The sequence below is a fragment of the Myotis davidii genome, unplaced genomic scaffold (genome assembly GCF_000327345.1).
Source record: "Myotis davidii unplaced genomic scaffold, ASM32734v1 scaffold226, whole genome shotgun sequence".
In the NCBI taxonomy this organism is placed as follows: Eukaryota; Metazoa; Chordata; class Mammalia; order Chiroptera; family Vespertilionidae; genus Myotis; species Myotis davidii.
This window is the reverse complement of record NW_006297224.1, coordinates 1788640-1806044: the sequence shown is the minus strand read 5'-3', so window position 1 is coordinate 1806044 and position 17405 is coordinate 1788640. Positions and strand designations below refer to the sequence as shown.

Below are 17405 nucleotides of genomic sequence, written 5' to 3'. Positions count from 1 at the left end.
TCCCAGGTAATCTTTGTCCTCTTACCCAATATAAGCAGCTGGCTTATGCTGGGGGGCAGAGCAAATTTTTGTGGGTGACCTGCTGCTCTCCAATACTGCCTGCAGTATGTATGTGTGTGTGTGTGTGTGTGTGTGTGTGTGTGTGTGTATAATTTTTATTATAATTATTTTTCATCTTCATCTCTAGGATATGTTTATCTTTACCCTAGGATTTGAGAGAGAGAGAGAGGAACACTGATTGGTTGCCTCCATTAAGCACATTAATGCCCTACCTGGGATTAAACCAAACCTAGGTATGTGCCCTGACAGGGAATGGAACCCACAAACTTTTGGTGTATGGGACGATACTCCACCCAACTGAACCACTTAGGTGGGACTTACTATCATTATTAATAATCATTATCATTAAGAATAGCCTTGAATGAAATATTTCTTTTATTGTGTCTTGTTGCTTGAGGTAGTCTTGAAGTGCTATGAACTTCTCTCTCAGGAATGTTTTTGCTATGTCCCATTGATTTTGTGTTGTTGTGTGTTCATTTTCATTTGTTTCCAGGAAGTTTTTAATTTCTTCCTTAATTTTATTGGTAACACATTCATTGTTTAATAACATGCTATTTAGTCTCCATGTGTTTGAATATTTTTGAATGTTTTTATATAATTGATTCTAGTTTCATGCCATTGTGATCTGAGAAGATACTTGATTTTATTTCAATCTTCTTGAACTTGCAGAGACTTAGTTTGTGTCCTGACATGTGGTCTATCTTTGAAAATGTCTCATGTGTGAGAGGAATGTATATTCTGCAGCTTTGGGGTGAAATGTCTATAAATGTCAATTAAATCCGTCTGTTCTACTGTGTCATTTAGGGTTGCTGTTTCCTTGTTGATTTTTGACTGGAAGATCTGTCTAGAGAATTCAGCAGGGTGTTCAAGTCCCCTACTATGACTGTATTGCTATCAATCTCTCTCTTAAAGTCCTCAAAGATATATATACACACATATACACACTAGAGACCTGGTGCACAAAATTTGTGCATGGAGGGGGTGTCCCCCAGTCTGGCCTGCACCCTCTCCAATCTGGGACCTCTTGGGGGATGTCTGACTGCCAGTTTAAACCTCTGCCTGCCAGTCTTATTGCCTCCTAACTGCTCCCTTGACAGCCTGATCGCCCCCAACTGCCCTCCCCTGCTGGCCTGATCACCCCTAACTGCTTGCTATCCTGCCGGCCTGATTGCCCCTAACTGCCTCTGCCTAAGCCCCTGACACTGTGGCTTTGTCTGGAAGGAAGTCGGACATCTGGAAGGTGTCCGGTCACCCGGTCTATTTAGCATATTAACCTTTTATTAATATAAATATATATTAATATATATAATGTTCCTATACTGAGTGCATATATGTTTACCAGGGTTATATCCATATTCTCTTGTTGGAAAGCTTATGTATGGGCCTTCTTTGTTTCTTCTTATGGCCTTTGCTTTGAAATCTATTTTGTCAGATATAAGTGTTGCTACCCCAGCTGTTTTCCATTTCCATTTTCATGGAAAAAATTTTTCCCATCCCTTCACTTTCATCCTGTGGGAGTCTTTTGTTCTGAGGTGGTTCTTTCATAGAGAGCATACATATGGGTCATATTTTCTCATCCATTCAGCTATGCTATGTCTTTCGATTGGAGCATTTAATCAATTTACATTTAAGGTTATTATTAACAGGTACTTATGTATTGCCATTTTTATTCTTTATGCCTATGTTTCTCTCTATGTATATATTTTTTTCATATTTTACAGGAGACCTTTTCATATTTCTTGAAATGCTTGTTTGGTGGTGTTAAACTCTTTAGACTTTTTTTTGTGTGTCTGTGAAGCTCTTTATTTTACCATCTATTTTGGATAATACACTTGCTGGATATAGTAGTTGGTTTCAGATCCTTGCTTTCTATATCCTTGAATACTTCTTGCCATTCCCTTTTGGCCTGTAGAGTTTCTGATGAAAAATCAGCTGACAGCCTTATGGGAGATCCTTTATATGTAACAAAGTGCCCCAACCCCCTGATCCGCCCTGCTCTGTGTGTGACAGGGGGCAGTGCCCCAACTCCCCTATCGGCCCTACTCTGTGACAGGGGGGAGCTCCTCAACCCCCTGATGGGCCCTGCTCTGTGGGTGACAGTGGGGAGCTCCCCAACCCCCTGATTGACCCTGCGCTGTGTGTGACAGGGGACTGCGCCCCAACTCCCCAATCGGCCCTGCTCTGAGCCCAACCAGGGGCTGCAGAAGAGGCACCTAGGGATTGGGCCTGCCCTCTGCCACCCAGGAGCGGGCCTAAGCCAGCAGGTTGTTATCTCCCGAAGGTTCCCAAACTGTGAGAGGGCACAAGTGGGGCTGGTTTTTCCCTCTAGTGTGTATACACACACACACACACACACACACACACACACACGTGTAATTGAATGGATTGTTGCTATTATTTTAAACAAACTGTTATCTGTTATATCAATCACAATAAGAAAAATAAATATTTTAATATTACCTTTAGCTATTTCTTCTTGATACTTTTTCCTTCTGTATATAAATCTGGGTCTCTGACCTATATTATTTTCCTCCTCACAGAAAAACTGTTTCTTAAGTTTTTTGGCAGACAGGTCTATTGACAACGAATTATCTCAGTATTTGTTTGTATGAGAAGTTTTCCATTCTCTTTCACTTTTAAAGAATAATTTCACAGGGTACAGAATTCTGGGTTTAAGGTTCATTTCTCTTACACTTTAAATATTTTACTTCACTCTCTTTTTGTTTGCAAAGTTTCTGAGAAGAACTCAGATATAATTCTTATTTTTGTTCTTGTAGAGGTAAGGTGTTTTTTTCCTTTAGCTTTTTATTCTTTTTTTTGTCCTTTATTTCCTGCCATGTTAAAATGTTATTTCTTCCTGTACTTTTCTGAGATTTATCCTACTTGAAATTATCTGAGTTTCCTGGATCTATGATTTGGTATCAGTTATTAATGTTTGAAATAGTTCTTCTGTTCCTTTGTCTCTTTCTACTTCTTCTAGTATTCCCATTACACGTATGTTATGCCATTTGTAGGTTTTCATAGTCTTTGGATATTCCATTATGTGTGGTTTTTTTTTAGTCTTTGTTCTATTTGCCTCTCAGTTTTCTAAAATTCTAGTGAGATATTGCCTAGCTCAGAGACTCTTTCCTCAGTTGTGCTTAATCTACTGATAAACCCATCAAAGGCATGCTTCACTTATGTTGGTGTTTTTGATCTCTCTGCTTACATAGTTGAGGATACTTGTATTTGCCTGCCTGCCTCTTCAACCTTGGGGTCATCAATTGTGCTGTGCCTGCACCTTTCATAACTATTAAGAAAAGAATTGTTGACTTTTTAGTCCATTCAGCTTTCTGTTTGTTAGGATGAGTGGTGACTTCAAAAGCTCCTTACATGTGAAATCTGAAACCAAAGATCATATTTTATTTTATTTTTTAGCTAAAACAGGAAACAGGAACCTACTAAATTGACAATTGTATAACTTGAATTTTTTTCAATTATATTATAAACTTCTTCCTTACTAAATATTTTTTCGTGTAATTTTTATTAGTGACATGACATATTTTTATCTGGTCCCTTATTGCTCAGACTGCTTCCAATTTTCTGCATTATAAACTGTGCTTCTATGAGATAAATAATTTTGTACATCTATGATTATGCCCTCAGGATAAATAAAATAGCTCATTTTAACCTATTAGCATAGAGAAATTATCAGAAAACAGTCTACATACTTTGGTGGTAGAATAATTTACACCTCCTTCTTTTAAGGTGTATTAAATGCAATCAGTGTCTTTATTATTTTATCAATTCACAAAATGATTGAGCCAGTTCTATATAACCTTTTTATTGTTTTGATGTATATGTGTGTGTATGTGTGTGTGTGAAAGAGAGAGACACTGAATGACACATTTTATGAAAGTACTAGAGGTCTGGTGCATGAATTCATGCATAGGTGGGGTCTCTCAGCCTGGCTGGCGATTGAGGTCTATGGGGCGGGGGTGGGGGGGGTGGAGGCCAGCTGGAGGAGGGACCATGGGAGGTTGACTGTAGAAGCACACTGACCACCAGGGGGCAGCTCCTGCATTGAGTATCTGCCCCGATGGTCAGTGCTTGTCATAGCGACTAGTCGACCCATCATTCCGGTTGTTCGGTTGTAATTGTCACTTAGGCTTTTATATATACATTTTAAATTGTTAGAGAAATAAAGGCTGTTTTTAAATTTCATTTCAAGCAAGACTAATACTAGGAGAAATCTTCAAATCCCAGGTGCTTTTGTGACTTTGTTCTGCAACTTTCATAAGGTAGAATAAACACACTCTCCTTCTTAGCTGTGGCATGGAAATAGCTGTTCTCTAGGAGGCATCTCCTTTGTTATTCTGCTATTCTGATAGAATTACCTGTATAAAACTGGTGACTTCACTTTTCTTGGATACTATGAGACCAAATTCTAGCTACTTCTATCTATATTGCCTTTGGCTCTTCCTCCTTTTTATCCTGTCACTATCCTTTGTCTCTTGGCCAAAGATCACTAAGAACACACCTATACTTGAACTATTTGAATTTTTTGCTATTTGTAATTAATTGAGGGCACCATGGAGAACCATAGGGTATCTCAATAAGAGGTTGTTAAAACAAAACAAAACAAAACAAAACAAAACAAAACATGGGGTTGGCCTAAGACTCTACAGATGTGATTTAGTCGTGACAGCCTTGGTTTCAGCCTCATTAGTTCAGTGTCCTAATAAAATGCTTTGGGCTTTGAAACACTGAGTAATAACAATATTATTATCTCTCTTAACACAACATATTTTTATTCAATACAGTCAAATGTTTTAATGGTTGAGATCAAATGCTAAATTACTAAATGTTAAAATTTTTAAAAATTAAATGCTATTCTTTGAAATTCAAAATTGACATTAGAATATTTCAGTGTTCACAGTAAAATTGCTATAGAACCCCGCAATTTATTTAATATAGAACTTTTTTCCCCACAGAATACATTCACATGTTGATGAACACTAATATTCCACTAGTAAACTAGTGTTTCTACTCGTTTATTTAGTGAGTGTCTGCTAGTTCAGCTTTTTTATTTTAAAAACTAGAAATATATGTAAAAGGTAAATAATTCTTCTGACTTAAATTATTTCCACTTAAAATGAAATAAATTTTCTTAACTATAGTTATTGAAAATATATAGTGCATGTTTCTCATATTTGCTATTTTAATAGTAAGAGAGAAATATTAAGTGGTGGTTGGATTTTTCGGGGAAAACATTAACTAGTCATGAACATATGTAGTGGCTTTAGTTTAGTCGCTAAGGTTATAACACTAGCTTAATTGTGGAGCATTATCTTAATTACTAACATTGGTTCTTAAACTCAGCTCGGTTGTTCCGTATATGAATTAAATGGTTTGCTCAGTACTTAGTCTTTATAACAGTGGAGGAAATAAAATGGCCTTCACTATATCATAATAGACATCCATGTACTTTTCTCCAGGTTCTAACGAGTACCTTGAGTTCAGTATTCCACCAGACATAAGAGTGGAACAACCTGGCGAAGTAAGCGAAAGGAAGCACATGGAAGAATTCTCTGAAGTTTCAGGAAGCAGCAGACCACTGGCAATGGTGCTTCCCACGGAAGTTCCCTGTGAGGTCAGTTAAGATGCCTTATTATTTAAGTGGCCTTATTGTGTTAATGGATATTGCGTTTCAATAAAATGTAAGCTCCCAAAAGACTGGTGTTTTTGCCTACTTTGCTCATGGCTATGTCCTCAGAACCCAAAACAACATCTGGCCATGAGTAGGCATTTGATACATTATTTGTCAAACAATCAACTGCTGGAGAATATATGTGAAAGTTTAATTTTATCAAATGTTACTGATGCGTTGCAAACAGATTTACAATTGGTACATATGTCAAGCTACTTAAAAAGGAACGCTGGGTTTGTATGAACCAAAGCAAATATTTTATTTTCATATGGGGAAATATATTCTTTAATTTGAAAATACTTATTTTCAATTATTCCATTATAAAACATGTATCAAAGGCCTCCATTATCAAGGGGAAATATCATAAGATCTAGGAGAGCTGGTCCTTTCAGGAATAAAAGGTTAATGGAGGGTGAGGTGGGTTTCTGAAGGTGACTACATGAATACATGTTGCTGACAGTTTCCCTCTTGTCTTTCTTGGAATGAACACTTGAACTAAACCTCCTGGTAGAACTTGACTGGAATCTCAGACTACGTAATCTCTAGACCAGTGATGGCGAACCTTTTGAGCTCAGCGTGTCAGCATTTTGAAAAACCCTAGCTTAACTCTGGTGCCGTGTCACATACAGAAATTTTTTGATATTTGCAACCATAGTAAAACAAAGACATATTTTATTTATTTTATATATTTAAATGCCATTTAACAAAGAAAAATCAACTAAAAAAAATGAGTTCGCGTGTCACCTCTGACACGTGTGTCATAAGTTCGCCATCACTAGACAATGAAAGAATGCTGGCTCAGTGTCTGTGTCTTTGAGTGGGAATAGCCAAAGGTACAGGAGAGCCTGGGAGATGCATGCAAAGGACCTGTTGGTACACTGAGTGGATGTATGTGCTTGGCTGGCAGGGGCTGCATTGTCTGCTTGCTGGGAGATGTGTGTTGGGAGAGATGCTCTGATCCTGCTGAGACCAGTGGTCCTGGGGGACGCTGCCCATTCTGAGCCATGGGGCACAGTTTCATTCCCTCACCCCCAGATTCCGTGCTTCAGCAGAAGAATCGCATTTTTAAACTATTATGCTACCAGTTCCAGAGAAACAAAAACTTCTCTGGTGCTTCCTTAGAGACCCCAGGAACCTAAACTGCATAGGTTCAAGGTAACTGGCACAGATAATCAGGCAAGGAAAAATCTGCAACCCACTTAAAGGACTCACGTACTCAAGGGAGGAACCGCAGGCTAAACAATCAGAACTGGTGACTTCTATTGGGTCAGAAATAATGGGAGAGACAGCAATAAATAGAAGAGACTGTAAGAAAAGGAAAATGAGAACTGTTCTCAAGTAGATCAAATCAGAGCAGAACAAGCAAAAAAAAAAAAAAAAAAACCACCCTCTGGAACTAAAAATAGCTCCCCAAGAATTATGCAATGATTCTAAATAACTGCTTTTAAAAATATCTGTACAGTAAAATTTGAATAATACAAAACCTTCCCAATGTTAAATTTTCAGAGAAATTAAAATTCAAAAAGGAAAGCTCCTTGCCCCCCAGGCAGAGGTGACTGGTTAGGACCAGGGTTCTTTCAGTGGCAGAATCATGGTGCGTTATTATTTGACATGGAAAAAATTCTTCCAGACCCTCTGAAGTGAAGGGATTTCTTTTTCAAGTTTCTCTTGGGCACCCCACTTTGTCAGCAACTCTGAGTTAAAAGGCCATAAATGAATATTTTAGTACCAGTTCCACACCCTAAAAATTCCAAAGCAGCTAATCCTTCGACTAACAACAGTTACCTCAGTCAAAAGGTTGTGTTCTCACAAAACCTTGATCTTAGTACGCAATCGGAATCTACATGACAATTGCCAAGCACACAGGAGACATCATTTGCTTCCAAATGAGAGAAAAGCATGTTCCAGATTTGCCAGGAAAACATTCAGTCTATGCGTGTTGTCTGAAGGCACAAGCTTTGATTTCCTCATTTCTGAGAAGGCTTCCACTTAGTGTATAGAGACCCCTGAAGAATACTGCCTCCTCTCCCAGGAGGTGATAGTTGATTCTCTGCCATCTTACAAAATCTGGAAACTTACAATGCTATCCTTGCCAGCTACCAGGTCTTATTGGAGGTGTGCCTTTCACACCCAGCATCCCCCAAATCTATTCATGTTTCTATGGGCTTTTGTGTTCCCAGCATGCCAGCACTGAGTTCTCTGTGAGTTCACCCTCGTGGCATGATCTTCGCCTTTCTGATGCACAGGGCCTTAGTTTGAATCTGTCCTTCTGCTGCCTCCTGCTGTGGAACTGCCTGTGTCTGGGCACTGCCTCCCAGAGCTGCTTTCCCGTCCCCTCATCTATGCGGGAGAATCAGTGTGAGTGGGTTATTTAACTGAGGCTGCTGTTGCTGCTTTTAAGCCCAGGAGCCTGGGAGTATTGCTCCTTCAGCCTCGTCATCTTCCCATGGATGGTTTATTGTTGCTTTGTTACTTTCCATGGATTGTTTATTCCCTGGGCCTTGAAAATCGTGCGCCACTTTAAAAACAGCAGGAAAGTTTTTTTTTCATCAGCGTGTGTGTGTGTGTGTGTGTGTGTGTGTGTGTGTGTGTGTGTGTGTGTGTTATGCACTGGTGAAGATATGCCTCTGGTGCTCTATCTGAATTATTCCCCGTCTCTTTGAGAAACACCGAGATGAAATCTAACAGGTTAAATCTGCTACATAATGTTGGCTTCTTTCTTTACCGTCTTTTAGGATTAAGATCCTTTGTCCTATTTGGTATTTTTATTTCTTAGCCTTTTTTTATTAAAATTTTTTTTAATGTGAACGCTCTTGCAGATGTCCATTACCCCCACCTTTGCCCACATCCACCCACTTCTGGACCCCCCACCCCTTGGCTGTCACCACAATATTGTCTGTGTCCATGGGGTATGCATATATGTTCTTTAGCTATTTTGATATTTTTCCATCCTTTTATGGGCCAAGGCATTTCTTTTTCTAGCATATTCCTCTTGATTTTGTCTTGAGGGGTAATTGATGATGAGAGATATGAAGTCAGTGAGTTCTGTCTGCCCAATGCACCCATTATTCTAATGAGTCTTATCTAATTTTATATCCATGATGAAAATTCCACCTGGGAGGCATTCCCCCACTGGAACAGCATCTAATCAGAACTGGACCTGATCATTATTTTTCTGGTGCCTCTTCCAGGTTCTATGTGTTACTTCAAAGTCTTAATTTCATTAATTCTTCTGGCAAATACTCTCAGAGCAATGATTTTCACCTGGGAGTGATCTTGCTTCCCTTCCCCCAGAAGAATTTTGATAAAGTGTGCAGAGACTTTTGGTTGTCATGACTTGGGGGCTGCTATGGGCATCTAGTGAGTAGAAGCCAGGGATACTGCTAACTATTTTGTAATGCACAATAGTGACATTGCTGCTCCAAAAATGTCAATAGTGCCAAGGTTAAATCCTGTCCCTGAGGAAAGGAGATACATTCGGCCCCCCTCACAGTAGTAATCACCTCAGAATGGCATCAAGAATCCAGTGCTTTCCTTCAGAGACTTTGCTTCAACCTACCCGGTTATCTCCAATCACTTGCTGGGGCTGTGCAATCTCTCAGCAGAGATTCCAGTCAGTCTTTTGGGGGGTGAGTAGCAGGGGGAGGTGGGTATCAAGTTTCTCTATACGAAGGAATGGTACAAATGAAAGAACAGAAGTAGATGATTTGGTACAACTTTTACAAAAGGTAAAGGTAACCCCAGCATGCATGTAGTGCTTTGGTGACTGGTGAAGTCACCCTGTGGCATGGGAAGCCAGCCTGAGGCTGAGCTTGCATCACTGTCCTCAGGGTGTGCTTGTCATAGAGGTACTCTGTCATGCCAGATTCAGGGGTCCCATCCTCTGTGTGCATTGGTGGTACAGTGGTGAGCATAGCTGTCTTCCAGTCACTCTTTTATGGATTATACCTGAGGCTTTAAGAGGAAGTCTCTAAGACTGAAGTACATTTTTTAAAAAAATCAGTTCAGTCACTTGGGTTCTTGATCAAATTTAATTCTTAAAGTTACAGTTATAACTGCTAAAGGCTTTATCAGCATTTAGATCTATAATAACTTGAGTTGTCTTTCTATCTGAATCCTAGAATAAGGCATATTCCCTAATAAAGGCCTTCATTTTATTTGACCTGTTCATTGACATACCTCTGTGGCTGCAACCATAATATAAGTCTCCAAGCCCATAGTACAGACCACAGATTATGTAAATTAAAATCTAGAGAAACCCTGAGATTATATGGGTGAATGTGACTTGTATGGGCCCGTGGGAAAGCCACAAGAATCTCAGAGATTACCTCCTACCTATTTATGGCTTGGCCCTGATTCCAGAGTAAAACGATATATACTAGTAGAAGCTAGCAGCACTGCCCACTTATATCTGACACCAAATCAAACACTAGTTTTTTGTGATCATTCTTAACCTAAAGTTTGATCTTGTGATTTAATTGAAAAAAAATCACAGTAAAAGTAGCAAAAAAAGTATTGTGTATATCAATGCCAAAAATATCTATGTTGTGAAGTGCTGCCCCTTTGGTGGTCAGGCTTTACAACGACCAATAGAATGATGTATTTTCCCTTTAACCAAGTGTTTCTCAAACTAAGATTCATATAGGAACTACTAGTGGAGGTTTAAAAAAATAATAGTATTATCTAAATTCTATGCCCATTGACTCAGATATAAATGGTCTGGGTGATGGCCTGGACATTGGGAGTTTTAGAATCAACCCAGGGGATTCTGAGGATGAGAATTAGCATCTCAGTTCGGAACCATTGCCATAAGCTAATCACTGTTCTATTGTCAAGGGTCAGATCCATGATGGCTGTAGCAATATGCACAAACCTAGCTTAATAAGGCCCATGAAGCTACACTTGCTAAGCTAGTGGCTATTAAAGTGGGGAAAGAGCCATTGGCCTGTGTACAAAAGTCATAGTATGACCCCTAGGATCAAAATTCTTTTGTTGCCTGTGCTTCATAAAGACACCCACCCTGACAGAGTCACAAACTTCACTATCTGTATATTGTATGTCATATTGTAGACCAAGTTCTAGCCCTTTTGTTTGAGTCTCAAAGTTTTTGACTAATGCAGCAAAACATTAGAGTTTGGAAGTGATAATAAGCATAATAACCCTTCCTCTCTATTCAAATGCTCATAACTAAATAAGGAATAAATAGAGAAAAGTTTGAGAGTAAAATAACAACTTCAAACTGATAAAACTAAATGTTTGACCATTTGACTATCCCAGCATGTTCTCCATGGAATTAAATGTGTCCATGTAATTTCACCTTTAATTAAGATGTCCACGAGGACAGGGCTGGATAAGTGCACCCTTCCCTCCTGGAGCAGGCTACTGCCTGCACGGAGATGCAGGGACCAGATGAGGCCGTGAGTCCTGAGGGAGCCAAGGAGCAGAGCAGCATGCTCAATTTTCACAGTCTTATTTTCCTCTTAATTTGAAAACATGAACAGACTGTATCTTAGGTACAAAGATCTTGCAAGAGTCCCCAGTGATATGAGAAAATGAAAATACCTTCAGGCTGCTTAAAATCTAGCTGGAAAGGCAAGCCTTAGACATGGAACACTTATTAAGAGCAGAGAGCATAACTTTGAAGGGGTCAAGTTAGGAGTGTAGGTGTAAATTCTTTGTGATTCCTTTGGAATTATAAAACTCCTCATGGGCTGAAACTGTAGGAAGGATTTGTGGAGCTGGTGAGACCTGAGTTGGACTTTGAGGGAGAGGGTAAGTATGGAGAGATGGAGGGAGATAAGGAATGAAATGGGAAGCCAACATTATGTACAAACAGGACTGGGCTACCTAATCAGCAGGCCCAATGCAAAATGAAAACACAGGTGTCCTTGCTCAAATTATTAAGTATTTTGGGCAGTGACAGCAGAGCACTAAACTAAGCACAGGGCCCTGCCACGCACAGAGCTCTGGGCAGTTGCACAGGTTGCTTGCCTATGAAGCTGGCCCTGTGTACAAGTCAACATGTAAGTGCCTTATCTGCTTGTCTTTTGTTTAGTACTTTTCTCTGGTGGCAAGGTGGAGCCCTGCCTTCTATCAAGGAGAGATCGATGTTTAAGAAGCAGCCTGGAACATGCATGAATGAGAATGAGTTGTCTGGGTTAACAAAACATGGGAGAGGATGCTCAGGCTTACAAGGTTTGGAAACAGAGGACAAAGTTAAATAAGGGATGTTTCCATGGCAGAAAACTCTGAAGAACTTTGAAGGAGGAATTGGGGATCTGAGCCAAAGTGAAATGGGAAGTCAGTAAATATTTGAAGGAAGGTGACAGGTATGAGTAACAAAGGAACTAAAGAACTGTGCTAGACATGAGGTATTATGTGGAAGAGGTTGAAGATATGAGGAACAGATGAGGCGCATGGTCTTAACTTTCAGGACTCAGATAAAGTAGTGCATTGGAGAAGGTACAAGGAAAAAACAAGAAAGATTTTCTGACATATTGGATGTGTGGGGCAAGAGTGAGAGGGGGAATAGTGGTAGTTTCCTTCATATGGGATCTTTTCTTTTTTAAAAATATAGTTCTATTGATTTCAGAGAGGAAGGGAGAAGGAGAGAAAGATAGAAATATCAATGATGAGAGAATCATTAATTGGCTGCCTCATGCATGCCCCCTATTTGGGATCGAGCCCACAACGCAAACATGTGCCCTGACAGGGAATCGAACCGTGACCTTCTGGTTCATAGACTGATGAGCCACACCAGCCAGGTGGGATCTTTTCTTGGTGTGCAATTTAATTGGTGAGGAGATATTTAGATCAAAATAGCCTATGGGAAAATATTTGAGAGCACTGGGTGCTGGTGGAAATGCCCAAAGTGGAAGTGTGTCAGCTGAAAAGATTTTGTAACATCAAGGAATTTGTACAAACTCTTTGGTACAGAGCATTAAATATGTAAACTTTGTTGGTGGTTGATTTTTGCTTAGGGAGAAAACTTTTAAATAAGGCAACTTTGTAATTAATGACTTTTGGGTAATCACAACTTTATAAGAGGCTCCTGTTTATTTTGTGAGGAACTTGAGTTTAGTTGGACTTTGAAGAAAGCCTTTGTAGGGTGATATCTGAGATAATCATAAAAATACTATTTCCTTTTGGTTATTTTGAAGGGTTAAACAACATGATGTAAAAAATAGTGCCGATTTTGAATTTGGGTTGTTCTGATTCATCTTCACAGGTTAACTCTGTGTGTTGGTTACCCTATTCAGAAAAGGGAAATATAATAGTTTTCATTCTGGTTTTCATGTCTGCACTTATTTGCATGTATGTATTTGTGTGTGTATGTTTTGGTTAGGATTTTTAAAGATCTTTATGTAAGTGTGCTTAGAATAATTTTTAGTATAAAATAGATGTTTAATAAATATTCATTTCTTTTTTATCTGTATTAATGTTAATCTTCTTATCCCTAATTTAAAATAATTCCAAGAGGTTTTCAATAACCCTTATTATATTATGTATATAGATTTAGCTTTTCCACCTTAATAAAAATCTTTAAGCTTTCAGTTTTATAACCTTTAGTCAACTCAATAACCTTCATTGATAACCATCATAAATAGATTAACAAGAGAATCTTTTTTAGGTAAGATTTAAAACTATTGTTTCTTTTTTAAAAAATCATATTTAAATTTTTACAAAGCATATTTAAATGTTCAGTCCTTTTATTTATAGAGAAATACCTCAAGTTCTAGAAAGGTAGAGGAAAAAGCCTTGGAAAAAGGGTTTGTTTAGCAATTGAATTGCAGCTCTCTGGAGGTCTGTGAAGTGATGCTCACTACCCTGAGATACAGAGCCACACAGGGAAGAGGCAAGAGGAAAAGGGAGCAGCTATCTTCTCACTACTTTTTCAGTTGCAAAGTATGGTATTGGGGGGAAAAATTGAGTGTTCAATGGTCACCAAGTCCATAAACTCAAAATGTAGTGAGAATCACATTTACATATTTCATTTCTAAATATGGTTGAAAATATGGACATGACAGAAGACATATAATGACCACGTGCAACCTCTGTCATTAATGAACGTAACAGGTTATTTAGTTAATGTAAACATTTTCCAATGCTTAATTGGGTTATATTTTTCATCCTATAGAATCCTGGTGAAATATTTATTATTTTGAGAGATGAAGTAATTGGTGATATGGTGGAAGTTGAATTTACATCAAATAATACATGCATTAGAACACGGCCAGCCCTTTGGAATAAATCTGTCTGGTGTATGAAAGCTTTAGGTAAGAAATTCTTTTATGCTTTAATAAATATAAAACATCATCCTGAATTTATTTCAATAAATTTGTGATAAATGGTTTCACTTCCCTACAGAAACTAATATTGTTCTGCAGGTGTTTCCTGTGTTCAACTTTCACTATTAATCTGAATTTGCCAAAGTACAAATGCGTAAATTCTGAGAAATTAGCTTGTGTACCATGTTGTGAAATGGCATCCAGTAACATCACACGTTCTTATATGTGTCAGCAGAGAGCACTCAAAGATACACCAGCTAGTGTATATGGAGCTAAAATAATCAGCTTTATTGTAATAGGACTAGTAGATATTTGGATGTTCATTATGAACTTTGAAATCTTTTTTGCTCCTCTCTCTCTCCTCTTCCTCTCTTCCTCCCACTATCTGTCTTTTTGTGTCATGCTCCTGAGAATATTTTTGGTTGTTTTGGAAAGCATAAATCTTTCTCACTATTTTGTCATCATGCTAACATTTCTATATAAAATTGTCCCTTCTTTTCCTTATTTAATTTATGAAGCTAACCATTTCATTATGCAACTTTGCTGGCACCCAGTAAATAGTATCAGATGGAATATCTACACAGGCCATGATAATTGTACTAAATTAAAAGCTACTATATTAATTTCAGAATGTTTTGATATAAAATGTAGGACTACTTGTTTTTTTAATTTATCTTGTTATAATCAGAGAATAAAATTACCTTACAAAACTTTATAAATGTGAACTTCATAAAATATTTTAAAGTAAAAGATATGCAATCTTACTACAAATTTGGAAATGTAAAAATATTTAAAATTAAAGACTATATTAAATGCATCCTGAGGTTTTTATGTAGCTGTTATGAAAAGCATGCGTCCCCTCTATGGATTTCCTTGCACAGCCGAAGTGGGAGTTCAGTTATAGAAAGGAAAGACTGCCAAGCATTTATAACATTGTAGGTACTGCTTCCTCTCACGGACAAAGATGTGCAGAAATGAAATGAGAAAGAACTCTCTCTTTGTTTCTCTTGCAAAGACCATTACTTCCTCTACCACAGCTTTAAATGATGTAATGAAGAATAATTTCTAACTAATTAGTTTTGGAGTTTAAACTAAATCTAGCTAGACTAAAATCACTACAAAAAATCAATTTAGCAAATTAAGAAGAACTTAGATAATATTTCACAAATAGCAGACCAAAATGTCAAATAAAATTACTTACATTATTTTATGAGAATTTTAATAAAAGATTTTTATATTCAGTTTACCTAGTAGCTAAGAGCAGTGCAAAAGTAAAGCATGTCAAAGTTCAAATGTTTTTCCGCAAAGCAGAAAGCTAATAGTCTATATTTTCCAAAATATATTATTTCATAATATGTCTATATAGTTAAACAGCAAGTTTGTAGCAAAACTAAACAAACCACTATTTACTAGTTAAGCTAATTAAACCTCTCCAAGTCTTTCTTTCAACTGGTATATTCTATATATTAATGAGAGATTTTCTTATGAAATTTTAATTGCTATGTGCTATGTAGGAATATATAGACTGATTCCATGAGTATATGTGGGAATATGTATGGGACATGTCTCAGCAGAAATGGCCTCAGAATTTTATTTTCTCTTCCTCATGGCACTGTTCCTTAAAATTTCCTGAGCTCTAGCGAGAACTACATTTTATATCATGAGCCAGTACATATGCATAAACCCATAACTAAAACAAAGGTTTTAAAAGCAACAGTTAGACTAGTGGTAGTTACCCCTGTCATGTAGAACTTGGATATTGTCACTTGCATTCTACAATAAGAAAAAGTCAAACAAACGGAAAATAAATAACTTTTCCTGAGTTCATTGAGAACTATGGTTGCAGGGCAAACCACTGTCCCAAAATTTGGAGAGAAAAGTACATCAAGAGAGTGACATCCAAGATCTGCTTTCTTGGAGCAGAAGTCACTAGAGCCAGAAACTAGTAGGAGCACTTCCATGGTAATTTTGATGAAATTCTGGTGGCTGAGAGTGGACCAGTTTGAGAGTAAGAATCTCCTGGGGACTGTAGTGGTGTGAGGCACCTATAGTTTGGTGGGCTTTACCTCCAGGAACCTCACTGTTTCTCAAAGTGAAGATCTGAGATCTTCTGGAGGCTCTGCCAGGCCAGAGGAGGAATCAGCATGGTGAAATACTCTAAGTCTGTTCTCCATACGAAGGCTGCTCTACAGAAGAAACCACTTTCCTGAAGTTTTATCCGAGCTGGGAAAGGGCGTGAACCCCATTGTACCCTCTCTGGTCTTTCTGGAAGTGGGGAGGAAACATCTGTGAAGGTCAAAACCAAGAGACTTGGGTCCCTTAAGAGACTGAATTATAAAATTAGAAGGCTTCCCCTCCCTCAGCCTGACCACCAGCGCCACTCTGCAGGGTTCAGTCTAATGACAGTGCATTGTGGTTGACAGTAATGCAAGACGCAGAATCTTTCTGAGGAAGAGCACTTAGGGAAACATAAGTCAAGAGGGAGGACAAAAACAAGGACAGTAGAGGAATTTGAAATTCCTGATATGTACAGTTGCAGCAAATATTAAATACAACCCAACTCCTAGCCAGATTACTATATGTTCTCATTGCATGCCTACTGACTTCATTCCTTATACCTGACACAGTCTTGTGGTTTGCAATGAGAAATTACAAGTCATGCCAAAGGCCAAGAAATAACACTAGTCCAAAGAGAGAAAGCACACTTCAAACCAGATTTAGTTGTGGCACAGATGTTATCAGACAGAGAATTTTAAATAACTCTGGCTAATATGTTAAGAGCAATAATGAAAAAGTCAACAACATGCAAGAACATGCACTGGGCATTTAATCAGAGAACCAGGGATTGTATATATTTTCATTTTTTTAAATGCTAGCTAACACCTAGTAAATTGATGTCATGATGTCTTTATGGATCTGGAGTAAGTATGCTTTGTAGCTGTGCTGGCCAATACTGTAGCTGCTGGCCACATCTGGTTTTTGAAACTTTAATTTACTTTAATTAAACAAAATTCAAAATTCAGTCCCTCAGTTGCACTAATCACATTTCAAATGATTTATTAGAACATTCCCATCATCTCAGGAAGTTCAGTTGAAAAGCAATGACTGTACAATAAGCTTTCTTTTTCTCTACACCAATTGTGGAGTAAGAGAGAGTGCCCAGCATGCTCTTAGAGGCTAATGACTGGTCCAGAATCTGCACGTAGCCAAAGAAACAAACTAGTGACCAAGAGAGCTGTTTTTATTCTGTGTGGAGCCATTTACTGGGTAACTTTAGATAAGTCTCTTCATTGTTCTGTGCCACAATTTTCTTATTGATAAAATGACTTATCTACTTACATTTCCAGTACTTACTTAAGGGATTTTTT

General features: G+C 38.1%; 1 protein-coding gene across 1 annotated transcript in view; it reads left to right on the top strand.

The window, feature by feature from the left end:
* BANK1 (B-cell scaffold protein with ankyrin repeats 1) overlaps positions 1-17405 on the top strand; it is a 281394-nt gene that overhangs the window by 39469 nt on the left and 224520 nt on the right. Inside the window, exons 2-3 of the mRNA XM_006772998.2 lie at positions 5538-5692; positions 13887-14025. Of these exons, the coding sequence (XP_006773061.1) occupies positions 5538-5692; positions 13887-14025 (294 nt within the window). The remainder of the gene's footprint in view (positions 1-5537; positions 5693-13886; positions 14026-17405) is intronic.